The 24,311-nt window shown below is 45.5% G+C and overlaps 1 protein-coding gene across 3 annotated transcripts in view; it reads left to right on the top strand.

The window, feature by feature from the left end:
* TEX2 (testis expressed 2) overlaps positions 1-24,311 on the top strand; it is a 103,413-nt gene that overhangs the window by 25,416 nt on the left and 53,686 nt on the right. For 2 of the 3 annotated variants that reach the window (XM_045984377.1, XM_045984375.1), the window contains exons 2-3: positions 17,072-17,275; positions 18,617-20,282. In XM_045984377.1, the coding sequence (XP_045840333.1) occupies positions 18,642-20,282 (1,641 nt within the window). In that variant the 5' untranslated portion in view covers positions 17,072-17,275; positions 18,617-18,641. The remainder of the gene's footprint in view (positions 1-17,071; positions 17,276-18,616; positions 20,283-24,311) is intronic. The other variant, XM_045984376.1, reaches the window with a different exon arrangement.

Genomic DNA, 24,311 nt, shown 5'->3' with positions numbered 1-24,311 from the left:
AAGTTGCCCAGAACACTCCTCCTTTTTCCCCATCTGCAAAATGTGGGAATAATACTAGCTCCCTACCTCACTGAGTCACTAGTCTTCAGTGAGATCTTGTTGGTAAGGCCCTGAGGCCTGGCACGTGTAGGAGTTAATTATCAGAATCCCTCTGCTATATCCTCCCACGTCCAGATCGTGTCTCACTTGGATCTCTGCAGGCCTTGGCCCTCCTTTCCTCCAAGAAATAATTCCTGCTGCTTTAGGTGACTGGGGCCTGTATGCTCAGGACGTGAATGGTGTTCTTTACCATGGACATTAAAATGGCTCTCAAAGCTTTTGGAGGAAAAAAACCCCTTGTATGATGACCGTAATACATTGTTTTAAATAAAAATAACTGCCAAACAGAGTCTTTTGAGAACAAGTAATAATATTTCCTTGATATACTTTACTCCATCCTGTCCAAGGGGAGAGAGCATCGTGGTTAATTATAACATTTCTATGCCATCGGTGCCCATAACTTCACAGTTCATGAAGTGCTGTCCCATTTATTCTTTCTCCCAGCAATTTGAGGAGTGGGTTTTCACCATCACGACCCTCATTTGACAGCTCAGGAACTACAGTCCCAGCGAGGCTGCTCCCGAGCCAGGGCTCTTCCCAGTTAGCCTCAGCTGTCCCAGGCTATGCCTTTGGGTGTTGAGTAATCTCTGCAGGATTTTATGGTATCCTTAATTACACTTGGGTAGCCAGAAAATTCTGCTCCTGTTTTGGCATTTTCCTTTGGCTGAGAGTCCTCTCTGAGGACCCACATGAGCTGGAAGACAAAAGCCAACAACAGACTCAGCATCGTCACCTGGAAAGGGCAGGACACTGCTGTTAGGCAGTTGCTGGACCTATGAACAGAAGAACATCAAGATCACAACTTTACAGCATTCACCCCTTTGAAACGTCAGATGGAGGCCCAGTACAGCCATCAGGTTTAGAGTGCCTCCCAAATTAGATGAGGCAGTTTGGTTCTAGGCTTTGTACTCGTGTTTCTGGTGATGAAATGCTCCTTGTGTGTGTTTTCCCTGATTCGCCAAGAAACAGCTTTTTCTCTTCTTTGTGCGTCCAAGTTTGTGTATTTCATTTGCCTTTCATTTCTGCCTTCTCTCCTGCTTTGGGCCCCTAGACAGTGATGAAACAGACCTTCAGAATGGGCAGCTGTGGAGGCCCTGGCTGGGGTCAACTCTGTACCTGGGGTCTGGGTTTGGGGGGGATAGGCTAAGCCACAGGAGATGAGGCCACAACTCCAGGGGCAAACAGTGCGGTCAAGAGCAGAATTCAGTCCAGTCGTGTCCTTTGCCTCTGCGTCTCATTCTTCATCTGAAAGATCTGAAGTAGTTCACTGATTAACCTTGATGGAGGTAGGCCTTCCCCCGCCTTTCTAATGTAGGCACAGAGCTGGTCACCTCTTACAAAGGAGTTGCCTCTAAGAAGGTGCTCAGAGCTGGGTGGTAAGAGCCCACCGCAGTGTGCTGGGTGGGGCTGATCTAGGCTGGTGGTTCCAACCCGACATCTGCAAAGGAGCCCATGGGAGCCAGGGAGCCATTTTCAGTATTTCAAAAGGCTTCAGACAAACTATGCATTTACCCGGGACAAGGACACAAAAGCTACCCAAATCATCAAGTTTCTTTTCTTCTGTTTGGAATTGCCAAGTCTGTGTGGTTTCATGCTGATTCCAAGTGCTGATTGGCTGTGAGTTACATAAGAACTTCTGAGACAGGATTGGTCTAACTCTGGATATTGTTATTAGAGCTGGTATCGGGTCTCATTCCCCAAACTGAATGTTCTTACTGCCTTTAGAATGGGATTGACCTTGACTATCAAAGTTAAGCAACTGATTCTTTCTTGCTTGCTTAGCAATGTTTATCATCCTTACACCTATGGCAGTGATTTGATTTCATAATGTTATTTAAAACCCTTTATAGGGTGCTTGGGTGGCTCAGTCAGTTAAGCATCTGCTCTCGGCTCAGGTCATGATCCCAGGGTCCTGCGATCAAGTCCATGTTGGGCTCCCTGCTCAGTGGGGCATCTGTTTCTCCCTCTCCCTCTGTCCCTTCCACCTGCTTATGTGCGCACGTGTGCTCGCTTGCTCTCGTGTGTGCGTGCATACACCCACGCATGGGCTCTCTCTCTCTCTCAAATAAATAAAAAATTAAAACCCTTTATAAATGTGGATTATTGGTTAAAATTTGGATCAGCATTGAAATGCAAAAACAGTATATAGTATTAGCCCATTACTACTAACCATCATTTGTTAGAATCTAGCACAAATATGTGGCCAAAGTGGAGAAGGGACAGAAAAAATGGTTGGTAGAACTGCATATGTCATTCAGTGTCTTTATTTTATTTTATGTATTTTTTTAAAAGATTTATTTTAGAGAGAGAGGACGCACGCACACAGAAGTGTGGGGAGGGGAGAGGGAGAGAGACTCTCCCGGTGACTCTTGCTGAGTGAAGTGCCTGATGCTGGGCTTGATCCCATGACCCTGAGACCACGATCCTGAACCGAAATCAAGAGTCAGATGCCCAACTGACTGAGCCACCCGAGGTGCGCCTGGTGCCTTCATTTTAAAAGTGATCCTTTCAACCAGCTCTACAGTAAAAGCAAAAAAGACAACCACCAACTATTAACCTTTCGTTATTAACCTTTCGTCTCTGTAGCCTCCTAGGATCCGGTTGGCTGCACTTTCTTTTTTTTCCATGCGCACCCTCCCAAGTTCTACTTTTTCATGTTGTGCTATAACGTATAGACTTTTCCATATTTCTGTTTTGCCCCTGTGTTTGTAATTCTTAATGGTCACAGCTGCCTGAACTAAAGCTGACGTCAACCAGGCGGGACAGTCTAGTTCAAGTGGTTAGAGAGGCCGGGGACAAGCTGTTTGATCCTTGAGAACATGGTCGGGTGGGGTCAGCTCCAGCCCGTGGGCGTGGATAAAAAAGATGTGCTCGTGCCTGCTGCGGATAATGATAATGATAATTTCCATGTGCCAAATTCATTTTCCCAGCAGCCCTTCTGAGGTGGGCACTGTTATCTCTGTTTTATCTGAATAATGAGGAGAAAGAGGCCTTTTGTGATTATTTGTCCAGAGTCACAGGCTGGTCAGCAGTGCAGCTGGGATCGGAAGCTGGGGACGGTGTAACACCAGTGTTTGAACTGGTAACCGGGTTTCTCTGACTTCAGAAAACTCACCACCTTCCATCGTCTACCTTCATGCTCGCCCCAAACACATTTGCTACCTGAATTAAAGTCACAGAGGCTTGATACTAGAATAAGCCGGAGCAAATGCCTCGGGCCCGCGCCCCAGGAAACCCCCCTCAGCATCAGAGCTTTTGTCCTCCTTGGGGCAGAGTGAGGGTAACAGCCAGGCCACAGTCAGGCTTTTCCTTAGCTCCATCCTGTAGCCAGCCTTGGAGTTTCTCAGACTTGACTGGGCACCACAGTGACCGCCCAAGACCACAGTACCGTACTTTGTAGGGTAATCTTGGCTCTTGGTAGATTTTTGCCCTGACCTTAGAACCTAATCCCCACTGATGAGTGGCCACCAGGTTCCTAATTAGAAGTTATCTGTGTGCCCTGCTCTATCCTCTGGACAAATTAAAAATGTTCCCATGTCCCCCCTTATGCCTTTTACCATGTCAGTGCTTGGAAGTCATCGAAGCAGTTCTGTCGCTGCCTGGAGGGGCCCCGAGAGTAAGTGTTTCCTCTGACTGCTGCCTGGCCCCTATGTGTCTGGGACTGGCGGTCCAATTTCTCTGTTTTTCCAGGGTCTGTTGAAGTTTTACACAGGAGTTAAAACAGATTCATGTCCTTGAGCTGGATTGGAAATTGGACTCCAGAAGTCTGATTGGGGCAGATGGGTGAGAACTGTCTGGGTTTATACCCTGGGTCGCTGGTTTCCTATTCTCTAGAATTGTCTTCTTCTGGAGTGTGTGCAGGGGATCCTAGTTCTAGGGTCCCGGCATTATCTGAATTCAGAATGTGCTTTTGTTTTGAGTTATGTTCTGTGTGGTCGGAAAGGTACATTTGTAGCACAGTGACATTGTGGACTGCGTAAATTTTGTGGGCTTAGGAACCTCTTTCCCATGTATTTTCCTTCAGGATAAATGGATTTTGAATTTCACACAATTGACTTACTGATGAACTTTTGAGACTCAGCCCACTCTTGGGTGAGAACTCACTTACTATGATTACTTGTGTGGCATAAATGTTGTAGAAGGTCAGCTGATAGGCCAGAGTTGTCTAGGAGGAAGGCCTGGGGCTCAGTTCAAGCATCACTAGCTTCATGGAGGACATTACACTTGACTAGGCAGAGACAAGAGGGGAAGGCACTTTAAATACAGGGAGCTGCCTGAATGAAGGTGGAAGGAGGATGGTTCTCACATGAGCCAGTGGCTCATCAGACCCAACCAGAATGCTGGGAACACGTTGGAGAGTAACTGAAAATAAGGTTGAGTAGATAGAAGGGACGGGGTTATGGTGGACCCTTAAAGCCAAAGAGATTAGATGAGACAGAAGATAGGTCTTTGAGCAGAAGAGGGACATGATGAGAGCAGTGTTTAAAGAAGGCTAGCCGGGGCGCCTGGGTGGCTCAGCTGGTTAAGCGACTGCCTTGAGCTCAGATCATGATCCTGGAGTCCCAGAATCGAGTCCCACATCAGGCTCCCTGCTCGGCGGGGAGTCTGCTTCTCCTGCTGACCTCTCTCCTCTCATGCTCTCTCTAATAAATAAAATCTTAAAAAAAAAAAAAAAAAAAAAAAAAAAGAAGGCTAGCCGGGTTGCACAATGCCATGTGGGCTGGATTCTGGAGATGAGGGATGAAACCAGAAAGAAATGTTGAGGTATGAGATGATGAAAGAAGAACTCCATCAACAGGACTTGGGGAACAAAAGGGCTTGGAGGATAAAGAAGAGGAGAACATTGGAGATGACCCATTGGGGTTGGAGCCTTGGTGGTTGGAAGATCAGGGGTCCCTTGATGGATGAGAGGGAGTTAGTGTGGGGTCAGGTTGGGTGGGCAGGAGTGAGGGGACAGATGGGTCCATTTGGTTTAGAATTAGGCCTCTTTAGACCTAGATAGTATCTGTGCGTGGGTGTAGATTAGAGAGGAACAGCTAGAATTTCTAGCCAAGGGATGGATTCGTGTATATAGTTGGGTATGGGAGACAAGATGGCAACTCCTACCACCTTCCCAGTGAATTAGGGGCAAGGCCATCTGCTGAGAGGGAGAAAAGAGGGAGATAAAATGGGAGGCCTGGATGAGAGAGAAGGCCTGGCATCACACCAGTAGGGGATCTGACCAGGAAATCAATGAGCTAATTCAGGAATTTCCTGGAAATAGCAATGTCCTAGTCCAGGTCTGCATGCTGTAGTCCCCTCTTACTGGGATCTGGAGCATCCCCCACCCAGCTCTCTCCCCCCACACCCTCCCTACCCAGGATGAAGATCCCTAGCAGTGGGAATGACTTGTAGGCATAGAGGTGGGGATGTCTGGCAGGCGATAGATAGCGGTGTTAATGATTTAGACGGGGTAGTACAGATGGTGGTTTGATCTGACAATACAGATGGTGGTTTCGTCTTAAAAACTAGGCCAGCCCTTCTCTTACCTTGCTCTCTTCCCCCATTAAAAAAGAAAAAAAAAAAAAAGCCAGACAGAGTAGGAGGGGGATCATTTTTTTGTGAGAGGGTATGGAGTTGTGTCCCTGTAAGGATAGATGGGAACCTGGAGGGGGTATTGTTTGAATCCACAGGAAGGGTGAAGCCTTCTGTCACCATAGCACACGCGAGCGCTGGTTTTCGGTCTGCATCTCATTCTTAGTAGACTCGGCAGACTCTCCACCTAGGACCAGAAGAAGGGAGGGGTGTTTCCACAGCTGGGCTAAGCAAGACAAGGTCTTAATCTGAGATGAACTGTTTCAATATTGTTAGAAAAATATTTTGACTTAATTGCCTTAGGCACATTAATCATTTCAAGTGTACTCTCATCCTTTTGCTTGACTTGGGCAATTGCCAAGAGTTTCTCTGGGCAAAATGAAAATGTAGGAACTCTAAGTAAGTTCTGTTCCATGAACATTGAATCATAGAACCATAGACGTACAGAATTTAGAGCTTTCCGGAAAACTTCTTGAAGATGAGGCGGGTCCCCTCAGTTTACAGTGAAGGAACCCAGGGTCAGGGAGGTGAAGTGGAGGAGCGCCACCACTGTCCTTTGAGGGTCTTGGTCCCCCTCGGAGTTCCTGGCCCTGCTGCCTCATGGCTTCACTCGGTATGAATTTTCAGAGGCTGATTCTACTACCAGCTGAACAATTATCAAAATCTCACACTTGGATAGAGCTGTTGGGCTCGGTCATATCACCGGGCTGCCGCCAGCTCCGGCCCTTCCCTGTCACATCCACAATGGTGGTTGCGTGGGATGGGGGGGATGTTACCTGACAGGGCCTAGAGGCAAGTAGTCCTCTTCAGAGGGCACCGCAGTGTGGCCATTTGCCTCTACCAGGAACACAGTACCTCGTGACCTTGCAGGTCTTGAACATGACCTTGGGTTTCTTGTCTCCTTCCCTTTTCTCATGGTCTGTCCTTCACAGAATGTACTCTCGACACTCACTGAGTCTTTGTGGTCAGCCTGTCAAGTCTACAAGAGCCAGCTCTCCACTTTCTTCAAGTCACCTTCTCTGACCTCCACCTGTCGCTTCCTTTCTCTCTCTCTCTCTCTCTCTCAGAGATTTTTTTCCATTTCTGAGGAATTCATCTGACATACTTTCCTCACATGGAGAAGCTGAGCCATCAGTTGATATGAATGGATTCAGATATGTGAACTAGGTTTTCTAGTTTACAAATATGATTTGGAGGGGGAAAAAGCCAATACTTTACTGTTTATTTTGACTAGAGAATACGGAGGAATGATTGTTCCTGACAGTCTGTTTTTCTAAAGTTAAGAGTGTGATCGTTGTGTGGGCTCCAGAGAACAGTATGCATGTTACGTAGACTATTGTCATCGTTTTCTGCGGCGATTTCGGAGACTAATGTTCTTAAGCTGATGGAATGGGGAATACTTTCTTGGGAAGGGTAAAACCCAGAAACTGCACAGTAAGAGATTGAGAGATTCAACACCTCAAAATTAAAACTTTGTGTATTTCAAAATTAAAAGGCAGGTCAGAGATGGGAAGTGATATTTGCAATAGACAGTAGAGAAAGTGGTAACTGTCCACGACTCATAAAGTAAGTAAGAAAAACCCTTGAGCAAGAACGATGAATGACCAGTTGACAGGAGAAGGAAAACAGATGGGGAAAAGCTTAAAATGATTATCAAAGCATTGAGATGCCTTTTTACCATCGATCAGTTGGACTAAAATTAAAAAATAATGTTCAGTCTTGACCAAAGTTCGGGGTGGATACTTTATATGCTGCTGGTAGGAGTGCAAATTAGCAAATCGGGCAAATTTGCAAGATAGTTCCAGAATTGTCAATATGCGCTTCCTTTGACCCATCAGTTCCACTTCTGGAAATGTATCCTACAGATAGGCTTGCACTGGACACAAGATTTATATAGAAGGCTTTTCAAGATAGCATTGTTTCTAATAGTGAAAATTTAAAAAAACTCAAATTTCTATCTAAGGAATGAGTAATTAGATGATAGTGTATCTGTATTACGTAAAGAAAATGCGTGTGTATGTATACCCATCAATTTACTATATAGGCGTATGAAAAAGTTCAAGAAATAGTGAGGGTTGCCTGGGTGGCTCAGTCAGTTACACATCTGCCTTCGGCTCAGGTCATGATCTTGGGGTCCTGGGATGGAGCTCCGTATTGGGCTCCCTGACCTGCGGGGAGGCTGCTTCTCCCTTTCCTTCTGCCTACCCCCCACCCAACGCATACTCTCTGTCTCAAATAAATAAATAAAATCTTAAAAAATAGTAAGTGAAAAACAAATTGCAAAGCAGTATGTATAATATGATCTCATTTAAGACTAATAAACAGCTTTATGTGTTTGTGTGTATTTATAAATACGAAAGGACTGGGATGAAGGATACTTTTTTTTTTTTAAAGGAAAGATACATCCCAAGCAGTAGATTTGAAGGGAGCAGTTTTGGAAGGTTTTTACAATGAGTTTGAAAGTCTTTTTTTTTTTTTTTTTTTTAAGATTTGTTTATTTATTTGACAGACAGAGATCACAGGTAGGCAGAGAGGCAGGAAGAGAGAGAGGGGGAAGCAGGCTCCCTACCGAGCAGAGAGCCAGATGTGGGGCTCGATCCCAGGACCCTGGAATCATGACCCGAAGGCAGAGGCTTTAACCCACTGAGCCACCCAGGCGCCCCTGTATTTGTTTTTTTTAACTGGAGTGCAAATGTATAGATGCTATGTAACCCTACATTTTCACTTCTAAAACCTCGTTTATTGAGGAAATAATCAGAGACAGTCAAAGGTTGGGTATAGAATCCTAACGCATTGTAGAGTTGTTTGTGATAGCAACAAATTCCAAGGAGTATCTTGTGTTGAAACAGTTACGTTATGGAATAGTCAATTTTAGGTAACTATTTAAAATCATGTGTACAAGAATCTCTGTTGACTTGAGGAAATACTTAAAAGCACAGTTAACATCTGGGGAATGCTTGCTTTGTACCAAAGACCATGCTCAATTTATGCTTTACATAAATTGTTCTATTTAATCTGAAGTCTTTTGCCATTCCCATTTTACAGATAGAGAAACAGAGGCTTGGCTAGTGTAAATAACTCGCTTGAGGGTCAGACTCCTCCCAGGTTGGTGGAACTGAAGCCAAAGGCCTCACTTATACCCATATGCTAGATCACTTCACTGTGTAATCTTGTGTATAAAAACAGATTGCATGCATACATATGGTGTGACTCACTTTATAAAAATGAATCTTTCTGTGCCTTAGTTTTCTTTTGGGTAACTTATGGGGGATGGGCTAGTGCAATTTTATATTCCAAAGATCATGATTTCATTTTAAAGATTGACAGCTATTTACATGTAATTTTTTTTCCAGATTATGAAAATATTTGGAAATACTTAAAACTAGAAAATAAAAATTACTGGTAGGCATAACTGACATTAGTGCTGCCCGCCCCCCTCTGGTTTTGGCTGGTGTATGTGTGGAGTGAACATTATTATTTTTTTAAGATTTAATTTATTTATTAGAGAGAGCACATGCAAGCGGAGGGAGGAACAGTGGGAGAGGGACAAGCTTAGGCTCGATCGTACAGCCTTGAGATCATGACCTGAGCTGAAATCAAGAGTCAGACGCTTAACCGACTGAGCCACCCAGGTGCTCCTGGAATGAACATTATTGAGGAATGTACTGCGAAATTGGTTTCTGAAAAGTTCTTACCAACTTTGTTCCAGCCATTAGTGCAATAGTGGGTTTATATCACTGTGCCCTTGACAGCATCATACATTATATTTTAATGATGGGATGTTGGCATTTGATGACCCAAATTGTTTCACTGATTTGTTTCCCAGCTGATATTTTTAGTAACTTGAACTTTTTTTGTTTGTGTATTGGCCATTTGAACTTTTGGGTGAATTGCCTGTTTATGTTATCTATCGATGATGTGTCAGGAATTATCTATTGATGATACCTTCCTAAACTTGATCATTTAAGACTTAAGAAAGACTATCAGAAAGTCATTATAAGGGGAGGTTTCAGTCTCAGGTAGAATGCATTTTTCTTACAAGGATGAATTGGTGGTCTATGGTTAAAACCTGATTTCTTAACCACTTGGGATTGATTTGGCTTTACAATTTAAGGAATGAGGGACGCTTGGGTGGCTCAGTCAGTTAAGCTGACTGCTTTTGGCTTAGGTTATGATCCTGGGATCCTGGGGATTGAGCCCCTCGGCAGGCTCCCTGCTCAATGGGGAGTCTGCTTCTCCCTCTGCCTCTGCCCTCTCCCTGCTCCTGCTCTCTCTTGCTCTCATGCTCTCTGAAATAAATAAAATCTTTAAAAAAATAATAAAATAATAAAAATAAAATTTAAGGAATGATTGGTGAAAGGTACATGGCATTTCTTTGTACTACTTTTGCAACTTACTGCAAGCCTCTAATTATTTCAAAATAAAGTTTAAAAAAGTTCAGGTTATGGTAAAAGTCAGGGTCCCTCCTGTTAGTACTTGTCGAAGTCCTTGATCATTCTGACTGGTAGAGCTCGTGGGTGTGGGAGGCAGCAACATTTGACAACAGATCCAATGCCAAACAAGGGCAAGGAACACTGCCTTTTTTGTTTTTGTTTTTGTTTTTTAACTTGAAAATAATTTCAAAATTTAAAATGGTTGCAAAAATAAAAACTGAATAAGGAGCACTATGTACTCTTTCCCAGATTTGCCTTTTGTTAACATTTGACCCCATGAACATCAGCAGTTGAAACAGTTGAACCGTGTTTACATGGTGATCACAGCCACTAACAACTCTTCTTCTTACCCTCCTTCCAGATTTCTAACACTGGTCTCCTGGGTTCCAGGCAGGAACTCACCTGAGCAAAAACATCTACACCCAGTTTTCAGATTTCTTAAGGACCTACAGGGGTTTTGTTTCCTAAGATTTAAATATAAATCCGAACACTTTCAAAGCTTGGAACAGTTGATTCCCTGCCCCTCAACTCGAGTATTAACCTTCCTCCCCTGCCCCCCAGCAGAGCCCCTCAGCTGTAGCTAACCCAGCTGTTTAGCTGCCTTCTTGTTTCCGAGTTGTTCCCATCTCAGGGGCCTGGTCGTGCACTAAGGTTTCACATCTGCAATATTGTTTTCATGTCTAGGCCATAGACCTGACTATTCTGCTTAAAAAAAATCATTCCCAGACTTCTTTACTTGATTAGCACCAACTGATCTGGTCCTACCTGTTCTAAGTTTCTGTTTTACTTGAGGGTCTTTTTGCTTTCACGTAGATGTCCTACACGATTCTATCTGTTGTCTCCTTGAGTTCCCTTCTGTGGGTAGCGCGGGCGTTCTCGTCTGTCGGCCTCTGTAGGCCTTGTGTGGTTGTGCTGGAAGCATCACTTGGTTTTGAAGGAGTTACTATGAACTGAATTTGGATTCCATTATTGGAACCAGCTAGCAGTCTAAAAAGCAAAATTCTAACTGTGTTGCTGTATTTGAACACCTTTTTCCTCCCAGGTGGGCCTTCTCTGTGGCAGGTGAAAAGGTCCATGCATTGGCGAAGAGGGTGGACCAGTAAGCCTGTGGTCGAGGCATAAGACCCTGCTGGGTTGGAAGAGACTTTGGGGTGTGCGTCTTAGAACCTAATAACTGCGGGGAAAGGCATTCTGAGTTTCTGACAGTCAGAGTGCCTTGGGAAGGCTGCCTGTGCTGAAAGTACTTTCTTTCCTCTTTCATTTCTTTTTTTAGATGAAACTTAAGGCCAGAGCTAGTTCATTATCTATAACGTCAATATTGATTTTTGTTTGCGACGTGGAGTATTAACAGATTAGAATGGCTGGCCATTCTCAGCTGCTTCATTGAATCTCAATGACTCAAGAGACAGCTATTCGGATGCACTTGAAATTTTTAGACTAAGTCAGACCTTCCTGTGATGGTTGGTTTGACCAGATTCAGCTGTTTTCTCTGCACCATCAAGGCAGAAAAATAGTCTTAAGGCCTCTTCCCTACTTTTTATGAAACCAAATCCTATTTTTAAAAAAGCACAGATAAGAGGTATTAAGCCATCCCCTGCCACACAATGCAGCTTGCTCTTTTCCCCTTCCAGGAGAAGTTTTTGAATTAAAATTATTGACTGACTCAGCCCATGCTAGCGGACGTACTCACACATCATACGTCCAAGCGCAGGCTTGTTCAGAGGCAGCAAATATCCAACAGGCTGAATCTTACAAAGACAAAGCATTTTAATAATGATCTTGAAGGATTAGTGATGCTCCTGAAAAATGAGGCATATTCCAGACAGGCTTGCCTCCCAAGATCTGCTCTATTACTGTGCACATGTTATCTGGAGACTAGTTGAGTTTTTAGTCAAAATTGTTCTTTTCGGGACCCCTGGGTGTCTTAGTTGGTTAAGTGTCTGCCTTCGGCTCAGGTCATGATCCCAGGGTCTGGGGATTGAGCCCCACATTGGGCTCCCTGCTGAGCAGGGAGCCTACTTCTCCCTCTCCCTCTGCTGATCCCCTTGCTTGTGCTCTCTCTCTCTCTCTCTCTCTCAAATAAATAAATAAAATCTTAAAAAAAATTGTTCTTTTCCCTTCTTGCATCCCTCTTCCTCTTTTTCCCTCCTCCAGTGTTTAATCTAGTATATGATTTAGAAATTAATAGTAATGATAATAATAATGGCCACATCATTTTTTAAAAAGATGTATTATTTTAGAGAGAGAGAGAGCGTGAGTGTGTGTGTGCGCACGCGTGCATGTGCATATGAATGGGGGGAGGGGCACAGGGAGAGAGAGAGAGGGAATTGTAAGCAGACTCCTTGCTGACCTCGGGGCCTGATGGGGCTCAGTCTCAGGACCTTGAGATCAGGACCTGAGCCGAAATCTAGAGTTGGACTCTCAACTGACTGAGCCACCCAGGCACCCCTCGCTATTTGTTTTAATGTAGAAGGAGCAAGTAGATGAATTGCTGGTAAGTGGGTGACCTGGAAGGAACTCTTTTCTCTTTTTATGGCCCTGTAGGATGCCAAGATTAAATTGTTTCAAAGACAGCTAGAGGTAAGAAGGACAATTTTTATTAGAAAATTAGCTCCCCCCCGAAAGAAAAAAATCACCAGAACTCAGGAGGGTTATTATATCTGAGTTAATAAATGCCAACATTGAGTCTTGAAATAGCTTTTCATTTTTCATTATATCGTCTGATTTATTGTTGATTGGGTTTTCATGGCCTAATTAATGATGATAACCTTTTTGAGTGACTAGAAATAAAATAAATTTCATGGATGTTTCATATCCTAACCTTGACTGTACTGTTTGAGAGTCTCATGGACTTCATGATAGGGAGCGCAGTTGGCTCCTGGCTTCCTGTTAAAGTCTTTGTTTTTTATGAGTTCAGGTTAGATGGGAGCTGAGCCATTAATTTATTCCTTGTTTTAGACTGGATAGAATCGGATCCAGCATAAATGCTAGGGAGAGAAGCCCTCCTTTGAGGCTTACCCAGTCTTATTTATTTATTTATTTCGAGAGTGAGCACAAGCCCGTGCCTAAGGAGGGGGAGAGGCAAAAAGAGAGGGAGAAAGAATCTTAAGCAGGCCCCTCTCTCCGTGCGGGCGGAGCCCTATTTGGGGCTCGATCTCACAACCCTGAGATCATGACCTGAGCCAAAAACAAGTGTCAGATGCTTAATGGACTGAGGCACCCAGGCGCCCTTTATTTATTTATAGAGAGAGGAGGCTTTCTCAGTCTTAATGAGAACAGTGGCCATCTTTACAAGGCATGGGAACTTTAAAGGAGAATTGCAGTCAGGATCTTAGGAAAGACCGGTCAAGCAGATCAGTTTGAAATGTCCTTGTTCCCTGAAACATACCTAACCAAGGCTAAGGTTCAGGGAGCATTGGGCTCTAAATAGCTTTTTTTTTTTTTTTTTAACTTCCCAGAAGTATGGGAGCATAAATACAATTGCATTTGTTACCTTAGAATGTAACCACATGGCAAAGGCTAAAGAACAGTATGAACTTTGTGAGTAGAATTGTTTTCATTGGCATGATAAGTAGTTCACAAGTATGTTATTATTTCATTGTAAAGTTTTGAATGAATATTTTTAAAAATTTTTTTAGTTCAATTTTATGCCAAAACATACACAGCGTAAAATTTACTGTCCTCACTGTTTTTGGGTGAGGAATGTTAAGTATATCCCCCTTGTTATGCAAACAAGCTCCAGAACTTTTTCATCATACGAAACTGAAAACCTGTACCCACCAAACAGCAACTCCCCATTTCCCTCTCCCCCCAGCCCCCAGTAACTGCCATTCTGTGTTCTTTTTATTGGAATTTGTCTACTTGAGGTACCTCAGGTAAGTGGAATCATTCTGTATTTGTCTTTCTGTGACTGGTGTACTTTGCTTAGTGTGATGTCCTCCAAGTTCTCGGATCTAAGGGGGCCTGTTGGCCTGTTGTTCACTTGCTGCCCCCAGCCCTCTGGGGTTCTAGTTCATTGTGGTAAGGTCTCCAGTTAGTGCTCTAGCTCGGTCAGCCCTGAACTTCGACTTCTGCACAGGAGGTCGTGAAAATGAAAGCTCCAGTTTGCCAGGAATCATCCAGTGCTCTGAGGGCTAGCCTGGCTTCTCCAGAGCTCTTCTCTGGGTTCCCGTTGGCCTTAGCCTCAGCCTGGTTTTTCCTTTCCCAATTGTTAAAGCTTGAGTGCTTTCTAGAAGATATTTTTTTTTCCTTTTTAATATCAAATTCAGTGTTAATTGTTTGCAGCAGAATGGCGAGCCTAATGATAGGACTCGCCTTCCTAGACGCCAGACCTCTGGCTTCAGTTTATCAATGTCGCGTCTGCTACCCCTGTCCATTCTGGGGCTGGATGTGGTTAATCTTTAGCCCCACTTTGCTCATGACCAAATCAGACTTTGTTCAGACTCACCTCTGGCAGGAAGTCCTCCTCTGTGGCAACATGAGCTAGAGGCCCTCCCCTCGCAGGACTCAGGAGCCAGGGTCAGAGCCCAGGGTCCTGTGATCTGCTGATGGCTTTGGAAGAAGGAGACCTGTTGGGAAAGAAATTTCCTTTCTGGCCTTTCACCTCCTGAGGGCTTGATAAGGTTGTCTCCTTTTCTGGAGCCCGGTTATAATTGAGTTGGAGTAGAGGGCAGGAGCTAGTTATGTTTTAGGGTCCTGGATTGTCAGGTGGATGACGAGATGACTTTTAATTTCTCTGCACAGCTGGTCACAGGCTGGTGGCTGCGAACTGAGCTTTTAGCTCGTGGGAGAGCTGTCCCTAAACGTCCGTGAAGGAGCGCAGAGGGCGGGTACCAAGTCCAGGACAAAGCAGTCATAAAGAACGTGCGTGACATGCCAGAGGAGGCAGCCTGCTGTGGTGAAAAGGGCATCAGGACATCAGTGTCAAAAACCCGTGTCTAACTGTCTCTCCCTTCCCCCTTCTGAGTCAGTGCCGTGGCCTTGGACAAACCACGTTATCTTCCTGGGCAGCAGTCAGGTGCTCCTTTCTCTTGACCTTGCTCGTCCTACAGGGCTGTGACTATGAGAGGGTCAGTTTTGCGCTCCCCAGCAGCCAGCCACTGGGAGGACCGAGCGGAGGCAGTGACCACTTGAAGGGTTGTCCAGACCCCAAACCATTGTCTCTGGTTCCATGACATTCCATTACCCAGCAATGTTGTTCCTAGGAGCAGCTTTTCTTCAGTCTCATCTCCTCATTTTGTGGATGAGCAAACAGGGCCCCGAGATTTTCTTGTGTTTAAACAGTAGTAGTGCTGCTGTGGCCTCACAGGGCGTGTTTTATCCATATTTTATCAGGTAAAACCGAAAAGAACCAATAAAACACAAACAGATAAAAATAAGCATTCGGAAAACCCCAAACTGGTGAGGTAGAGCAAAGGCTTTGGTCAGCAGGGATGTGGGGGAGTTTACACTGGGTCCCTGAGGTACCATCTGAGCCCTGGAGAAAGACACTGGGGGGTAAGCCAGACTGCCCGCCCTTAGCCGGCTTCCTGGCAGCCAGCTCTGCATGGGGTCCAGCTTGGGCCCTATTGGCTGACATAGGCCTTGAGACAGTCTGATCAGAGATGAGCAGAGGCGTTTTCAAGTGGCAAGTCAAGGGGCCTGACTGTGTGGAGGAGGATTGGGCAAGTAGGCCCCCGGGGGTGGGCCTTCCTGGGCAGGTGCGCTTGCTCATGGTACCACAGGCTCCTGGATACACTGTTTTCTCCCTTTGGCTGCTGCCTGGCTCTGACTTTGGCTGCTGCCTGGCTCCGACTTTGCCCGCGGATTCCCAGGCCGTCCCACCCTCGACTACAGACAGACCTCTCTCCACTCTTGCCTTGCTCCCCAGAAGACTCACACTGTTCAGCACCCAAGTCATGCTCTGTCTTTACCCCTGTGCCCGCAGTCATTTTAACATGTAGCCATTGCTACCCGGGACGCAGACTCAGAGCAGCAGAGCCTTACAGGTCATCCTTTATGTTATTAAAGCAATTTAAAGATTTTATTTATTTATTTGAGAGAGAGAGAGAGAATGAGCAGGAGGAGGAGAGGGAGAGAGAATTTCAAACAGACTCTTCACAGAGTGGGGAGCCCAACACAGGGTTCGATCTCACAACCCTGAGATCTCAACCTGAGCCGAAGTGTAGGATGCTTAACCGACTGAGCCACCCAGGTGCCCCATTATTAAAGCAATTTCAATGAAGCTTATTTTCAGCCTACTGAGAATTATCAAGTATCAAGCTTTTCAAATTACCTCTGTAATTTTCTTCTTAAATTACTCTTATAAAACCAGGTGACGGTTAAATGAAAAAAAAAAAAAGTGTGTTGCGCTTGGTATTTTTCTTCTTACTAAGTTTACAAACCTGTTGATTTAAAAATAACTGGGGAGGACTGTCCTGGACCTGAGGCCGTGTGTTTTCAACCTGCTGTCAGCTCCTGGATTTAAATTGCTTTCTCTGTCCATAAAGATCATCCCCTTTTCCTGAATCTGTTGGGGATAGGAAAACCTGAGGGTCATGGTAAGCATGGACAAAACTCTGTTGGAAAGTTTCCATGAATGTAATTTCTCTTAAGCATTGATGCTAAAAATGTGTAGTTTCAGATGTGTCTGTGTTGTGACTGTGCTCTTGAGTGGTCATTCTTGTCATCATTGGGGTATTTTCTGTTCTCACGACACAGGATCACTGTTCCCCCCCATCCCCCACCAGCACGGATTTACTTTTACTCTCGTTGGTAGTATCAGGCGCCAGCATTTTGCACATGAATATTTGACAGAAGACTCAAATATAGGAGTTCTTCAAACTAAAGAAACACAACACGCAACGTGCCGTTGATCGTCTTTCCTAGATTATTTGTCGAAGTGTGTTATGTTGGGTTGTATGCAACCATCAGTAATCATGTAGGACTTTAGATTTGGAAAGAACTCTTGATCCTCCATTTTACAGATGAAGATTCTGAGAACCAGAGAAGTTGTGGCTTGTTCCGGGTCCCACAGAGTCAGCTGCAAAAGGAGCAGGTCCCAGGAGCCCTATTTGCGTGCCCGCATGTATATACCAGCAGCCCCCAGGGCTGCCCTTCCGCGCCCCATGATGCCGCTCTTGTGCTGCTGGTCTCCCACTGCTCCCCAGCGCCCGCCCACCCTCCTGGAGGTAAAGGCCCATCTGGCAGGACACATCAAGCCCATGCTCATCTTTACACCTTTTCGCTTCTTTCTGATCATGCTCCTTCCACCACAACCTGCCCATTCATTCATAATTTTAATTTATTAAAATTTTAAGTAGGTTCCATGCCCCGTGTGGGGCCTGAACTCACAGCCCTGAGATTAAGAGTCACACGCTGTACCGACGGAGGCAGCCAGGCGCCCCATACCCATCAGAAAAGGCTAAGCAGGTGTCCTACTTCCCACACTGGTCTTACCCTCCTCAGAACATGTGAGGTTCATGCCTCAAGTGTGTTTTAGCTCCTTCGATATGGTCTCTTTCCAGATTGTGGTGTTAATTTGCATTTTGTAGGATCTGTCATGGTGTGTGGTGTCCAGGAAACGGGCCTTTAGCGAATAGGGGGAGAGGTAATGTACTAGATACCACAGGCTCGGCTTGGTGTCTTCTGTTGTGCTGCACAGCTTTTCAGGTGTCTGTCTTCTCCCCAGCTGGCCGCTGAGCTCCAGAAGGGCAGAAAGCATAGCTCCCATGTCTCTCACCATAGCTCTTAACAGAGTTCTTGGTAGGTGGTGGGTTATAGCATTGAGACTTAACTTTTCTGCCCTCTGAACCTTGGGTTCAGTTTAAAATATGTTTCCTTTATCCTGAAGCCCCAGAATATGACCTTATCTTCATGGCTGCCCAAGTACTCTGCCATTTGGGGAACAAAGAAGCCAACAGTTGATAGCAATCCATTTAGAGATTTCCCTTTCCACCCTTGGAGACTTGGCTGCTCCTTTGCTGTGGCAAGATAGTACGAGTCCTGGTGGGAGAAGCAAGCCAAATAATTGTTAGGATTGCTGGGAAAATAGCAGTGGAAGCAATAATCCTCCTGGGTTGGCTTTTTATAGCGAGAAAACAGTGGTGACATTTTTGTTCCAAGATCCTCAGAATCCCCAGGCTGCTGCTTTCTAGCCTGTTGGCTTTCTGAAATGACTCTGGTAACAATCTATTGTGCAGGTATTTCAAGGGTTTAGATATGGAAAGGCTGGTAGAAATGAGCCAGTTAAAAGGGAGGAAACAATTGCTCAGCTGTTGTGAAGTCAGACAGATCGCAGGGCCTCTGTAATACTGGTTTGTAGCTTGCTCATAAAAGAGAATGCCTAACTGGGATTTATCTGGTGAAAATTAAACCATCAAACCCGCTCGAGTGAAAAACAGTGGCCACCTGTCACGTAAAATCATAATCACCATTTGGAAGGGAGCTTCATCTGCACTCCCGTGTGCACACGACAGCCCCTCCTTGGAGAAACGGCTCCCTGACTTCTGGTTTCTTTGCTGTTTCCACAGAGCCTGAGCCCTCGTGAAGCCGGCGATGACAAGTCTGAATGGTCGCCATGCCGAGAAGACCATTGACATGCCAAAGCCATCCGCCCCCAGAGTGCACGTGCAGAGGTCCGTGTCCCGAGACACTATTGCCATTCACTTCTCGGCGTCCGGCGAGGAGGAGGAGGAAGAGGAGGAGGAGCTCAGGGAGTACCTTGAGGAGGGGCTGGACGACCAAAGCATTGTGACGGCGCTCGAAGCCAAGGAAGACCTCTACCTTGAACCCCAGGGTGGCCATGACTCCACTGGCCCTGCCGGCCAGCCCATCGTGGCAGATGGCCTGTGCGTGTCCCCTGCCATTCTGCCCGCCTCCGAGAACACGGTGAAGCTGTTGGAGGCCCCTCCTCCGGCAGTGCAAGTATTAAGTACGGTGCCATCTGCTCTGTCCCCAGGGTCGTCTTCGTCGGGGCCCTTAGCTAGCTCTCCCAGTGTGTCTTCCCTTTCCGAGCAGAAAATCAGCTCTCCCTCCCCGCTGTCCTCTCCTTCCAAGTCTCCCAGCCTGTCCTCCAGTGCCTCGTCCTCCACCCTGTCCAGTAGCAGACCCTTCATGAGCCTTGTGAAGTCCCTGTCAACCGAGGTGGAGCCAAAAGAATCCCCACAGCCCTCGAGGCACAGGCACTTGATGAAGACTCTAGTGAAGTCTCTGTCCACAGACACCTCCCGGCAGGAGTCAGACGCCGTGTCCTATAAGCCGCCTGACTCCAAGCTCAACCTGCACCTGTTCAAGCAGTTCACACAGCCACGAAACACCGGCGGAGACTCCAAAACCGCCCCCTCTTCCCCGCTGACTTCTCCCTCCGATACGCGCTCCTTTTTCAAAGTGCCCGAGATGGAGGCTAAAATCGAGGACACGAAGCGACGCCTTTCAGAAGTCATATATGAGCCTTTTCAGCTGCTCAGTAAAATTATAGGGGAAGAAAGTGGCAGCCACAGGCCCAAAGCCTTATCTTCAAGTGCTTCGGAACTCTCCAATCTGTCCAGCCTCAACGGTCACCTGGAAAGCAGTAACAACTACAGCATCAAGGAGGAGGACGGTGACTCGGAGGGGGATGGCTGCGGCAGTGACCCCAGTGCCCCCACGAGTAACCACCCCAGGGCCTCCGATGAGCCCCCAAGAGAGGCGGAGCCCAAGAGTAGTTCCCAGGGGGGCGGCCTGAAGGACTTAGGCCTGAAGACGAGCTCATTAGTTCTTGAGAAATGTTCCTTGTCTGCCTTAGTGAGCAAAGAAGATGAGGAGTTCTGCGAGCTGTACACGGAGGACTTCGATTTGGAAGCGGAGGCCGAGAGCACAGTTGACAAGCTCCCGGAGAGCCCTCTCAAGCCCGCGGTGCTGGCGGAGGACGCTCTGGCCCTTGACAGTGAGGACGAGGCCCACTCGGCCGTGCAGCACCCGGAATTACCCGTGAAGACACTGGGCTTCTTTATAATGTGCGTGTATGGGTACCTCGTCCTCCCTCTGCCCCATTACGTGAGCGGACTCCTCCTGGGAATTGGTCTTGGATTCCTGACTGCGGTTTGCATGATTTGGTTTTTTACACCACCAAGTGCTCATAAACATCACAGGTCACATAAAAACCGACAACCCTGGAACACGAGATCTCTGGATATCCAAGAACCGGAAATCCTAAAGGTGAGTCCCTGCCGCGGCCGAGCGCGCACGCTCCCTCCCGGACGGCCGGAGTTTAGATCCAACTTCGTTTTCTTAGTCGATGGTCACGGGTTTTCACACAAGCTGTGTGTCTTAGGCTTTGGGGTCTCTCTTCGTTCTCTGGGCACCCGAGAGACTTCTCTTGTAAACCTCATTCTGGGTCCCGTGCTAGCAGCTCAGCGAGCTTCTCAAGGATCTCCATCGCGCTGGAGAGCAGTATTTGCATGTGGTTCGTATTTCGGTCTCTCTCGAAATTTCTGGGGATTTGCTACTTGCCGAGGATTTGTTACAGCTGAGTCTGCCAGGATTGCATATTCTTGACACCCTGGAGAAGGGTTCAGCACTCCTGGAATGCCAGCGAAGGAAAGGAGGAGGAGAAGGCAAGTCGATGTCTGTGGTTGGCCGCTCCGGGCATACCTCTTGCCTTCGTGCACAGTGAGATGTGGGCTGGAGAAGGGACCTCACTCTCCAGGCTGTAATGGTCTCGGGATCTGGGCCTCCCGACAGGTGCTCGGGTGATCCTTAATTAGGGTGCGGGAAGAAAATAGTGAACTTCCATTCACATTTGTTTCTGTATATTTAAAAAGCTGCTGTGTTTTTGTATGTTTCAGAATATACAAGATATAAACATACAGTTGTAGCTTAAATAGCTTGTAAGTCATAGGCACATATACACTTATATATATATATATATTTTTTTTAATTGTGGTAAGATACAAACGGCATACAATTTGCCATCTTAACCATTGTACGGTGTATAATTCAGAGGCATTAAGTACATCCACATTCTTATGGCCTCATCGCCACCGTCTGTCCCCGTAACTCTTTTCATCTTGTACCACAGAAGCTCTCTACCTATTAAATGGTAACTCCTCATTTCTTCCCTCCCTCCAGACCTTAGCAACCATAGTTCCACTTGGTCCTTTTGATTGAATCAGACAGTATTTGTCCCTTGGGGCCTGGCTTATCTTACTTAGCATAATCATAAGTAGTCAGAATTTGCTTTTCTTTTAAGGCCGAATACCATTCGGGTGTGTGCATGTACTCGTACTCCCGTTTTCCTTATCCATTCATCCAGCAGCGGACACCTGGTTGTTTCCACGTTTTAGTTACACAGAGTAGTGCTGTGACCATGGGTGTGTAGATGGCTCTTTGAGCTCTTGTTTTCAGTTCCTTTGGGTACACACCCCAGAGTGGGACTGTTGGATCTGATGGTAATTCTGTTTCAAAAATTTTTTTTTTTTAAAGATTTTATTTATTTATTTGTCAGAGAGAGAGAGAGAGAGAGAGAGAGTGAGCACTGGCAGGCAGAGGCAGAGGGAGAAGCAGGCTCCCTGCCGAGCAAGGAGCCCCATGTGGGACTCGATCCCAGGACTCTGGGATCATGACCTGAGCTGAAAGCAGCTGCTTAACCAACTGAGCCACCCAGGTGTCCCTGTTTCAAATTTTTTGAGGAGCTGCGGTACTGTTTTCCACAGCGGCTGTACCATTTCACCTTCCTACCAGCAGAGCACGGGGTTCTAATTTCTCCATAGCCTTGCCAGCGCTTTTTTGGGGGGTTTGTTTGTTTGCAGTATTTTGGTAGTTCAAAGCTGGTTTCATTTCTCTGTTAATAGGTTTTTTATTCTCCCCTCTGTTTAAATAAGAACGCTTAAAAAATGGCAGCCTGTCTTTCTACTGCAAAACAAAACAAAACAAAGCAAAACAAAATAAAAAACAAAAGCAAAAAAGCAAAACAAGGGGAGGAAGGAAGCTAAGGGTCCAAAACATTGTTTGTTTTCTAGTTTCATAAACTTTTTATCTTATTCAAAATAAATACACGGACAATATTTTAAAAACATAGGAAACCCAAAGAAAAATTTATTTTTTTATCACACTAGTGGGAAGGGATTAACAATTTTGTTATTTATCCTGGTTTTGTTGTTTTTTTAAATTTCTGCAAGTATATATACTCCACACGCGTGCATACTCACTCTTTTTGCTTTGACTTAATGAATCATGTATTTGATTTTTTTCTTTTTTTCTTCCTTTCCCATGGCAATATGTTACAGGACTTCTTTTTTAAGAGACGCTGGTGCTGAGTCTTGAGGCTGTGACACACTTCAGCTTAGTATTAATATATGAAGTGGAATAAGAGGGACTCATTACGGTTGCTGTGTTTTTCATAGGGTGAGGCTGGGACTACCTGAGTTACATGCCCTGAAGTCAGTTACTGTAACTCAGCAAAGAAAATGGTACTTCTATATTACTCTAGTGCCTAACGAGGATGACATTCACTTTAAACTTGTTCGAACACTTGACTTGTTTAGGGGGGCTTCATTATTGTTGAGGAAAAGTTCTATTTTAGCGGGAAGTCTTCTGTTTGGTATACAGGACTGTTTTTAGAGGCGTGGTTAAATACTTTATTTTAAAAAAGGAACACTACTACAGACTAGAAGGGTAGGTTGTGTATTGTAAGGCAAAGATTTCAAATGCCAATGTTCTTCGGGCTTAATTAATTTTACTGAGTTGGAGATCGTACTCTTGGGAACCATTTAAAAAGTATGACACTCTAAAACATTTAGCAGTGTTGACATTAAATTTAGGACTCAGATGGTATAATAAGAAAAGGAAAGGGTAGTGGAGTCTTACTTCAAGCATCTGTTTTCTTCCATTTTCTCATTGGACATTGTGCTTTATTTTTTGTAAGAGGTAGGATAACACTAGCTATTACAACAAATGAGAAGTTATTTCTTGCCTGTGGAAGAGTCCTGTTTGGCTATTCCTGGTGGGTGGGTGGCCATCCCTAGGTGTTGATTCAGGGGCCCAAGCTCCTTCCATCCTGTGGTTCAGCTAACTTTCTTAAAAGGCCAGATAGTAAATATTTTATACTTGTGGGTCATATAGTTTCTGTTGCAATCACTTAACTCTTCTTTTTTTAAATCACTTACCTCTTTGTTGTAGCAGGAAAATAGCCACAGACAATGGGTAAATAAATGGGTGTGGCCCTGTTCCAATAAAACTTTATAGAAACAGGCCTCAGGCTCAGTTTGTTGATCCCTGCCTAGGGTACTAGGATTTTAGAGTTCTTTACATCCAGCTGGCAGAAGGAGAATGAAAAAGCAAAAGAAGGCATGCCTTCCTGTAATGCCTAGACCTAGAAGTGACACACAGCACTTCTACTCACATTCCATTGTGAGCTAGTCACATAGATCCTCCAAAATGTCGGGGTCATGGGGAATCTGGGACTTGGCTGGGCAGCTTCTTCTCAGCAACAGCTATAGACTATAGAGAGGAGTGCCCAAGTTTGAGGGACAGCTAGCCTTCTCTGCCTCACTTTCAGAGTATTTGTGAGAGCCCTAGTTATAGGCATGTTTATTGCCCATATTCTCCAGTCCACCATGGGCTTCTTGAATGCACAGGCCATGTCCATTGTGTTCATCATTGTGTCCTCAGCATGTGGCACATACTGGGCACATGATAAATAATTATTGGGTGAATAGGTGGGTAGGTGGTTGGATGATGAATAAGTAAATGAATGAATGAGGCTTTATCAGGAAATGTAGGTGGTGAGGCAGTATTGGCCTTGTCATCTCCTAATGAAGTTGCTTTTTTTTTTAAGACTTTGTTTATTTATTTGACAGAGAGATCACAAGTAGGAAGAGAGGCAGGCAGAGAGAGAGGAGAAAGCAGGCTCCCTGCTGAGCAGGGAGCCCAATGCGGGGCTCAATCCCAGGACCCTGGGATCATGACCTGAGCCGAAAGCCTCTGCCTTCTAAGCCCACTGAGCCACCCAGGCGCTCCTCAAGTTGCTTTTTAAAAGAAATCCTTGATAATTTTTTTCTTAATTTTTAAGGATTTTATTTATTTATTTGCAACAGAGAGATAGAGGGAGAGAGCATAAGCAGGGGGAGAGGCAGAGGCAGAGGCAGAGGGAGAGGGAGAAGCAGACTCCGTGCTGAGCCAGGAGCCTGATGTGGGGCTTGGTCCCACGACCGCAGGATCAGGACCTGAGCCGAAGGCAGACGCTTA

This window comes from Meles meles, chromosome 18 (genome assembly GCF_922984935.1).
Source record: "Meles meles chromosome 18, mMelMel3.1 paternal haplotype, whole genome shotgun sequence".
In the NCBI taxonomy this organism is placed as follows: domain Eukaryota; kingdom Metazoa; phylum Chordata; class Mammalia; order Carnivora; family Mustelidae; genus Meles; species Meles meles.
Note: the sequence above shows the minus strand (reverse complement) of the source record. Positions and strands in the feature narration are given on the sequence as shown.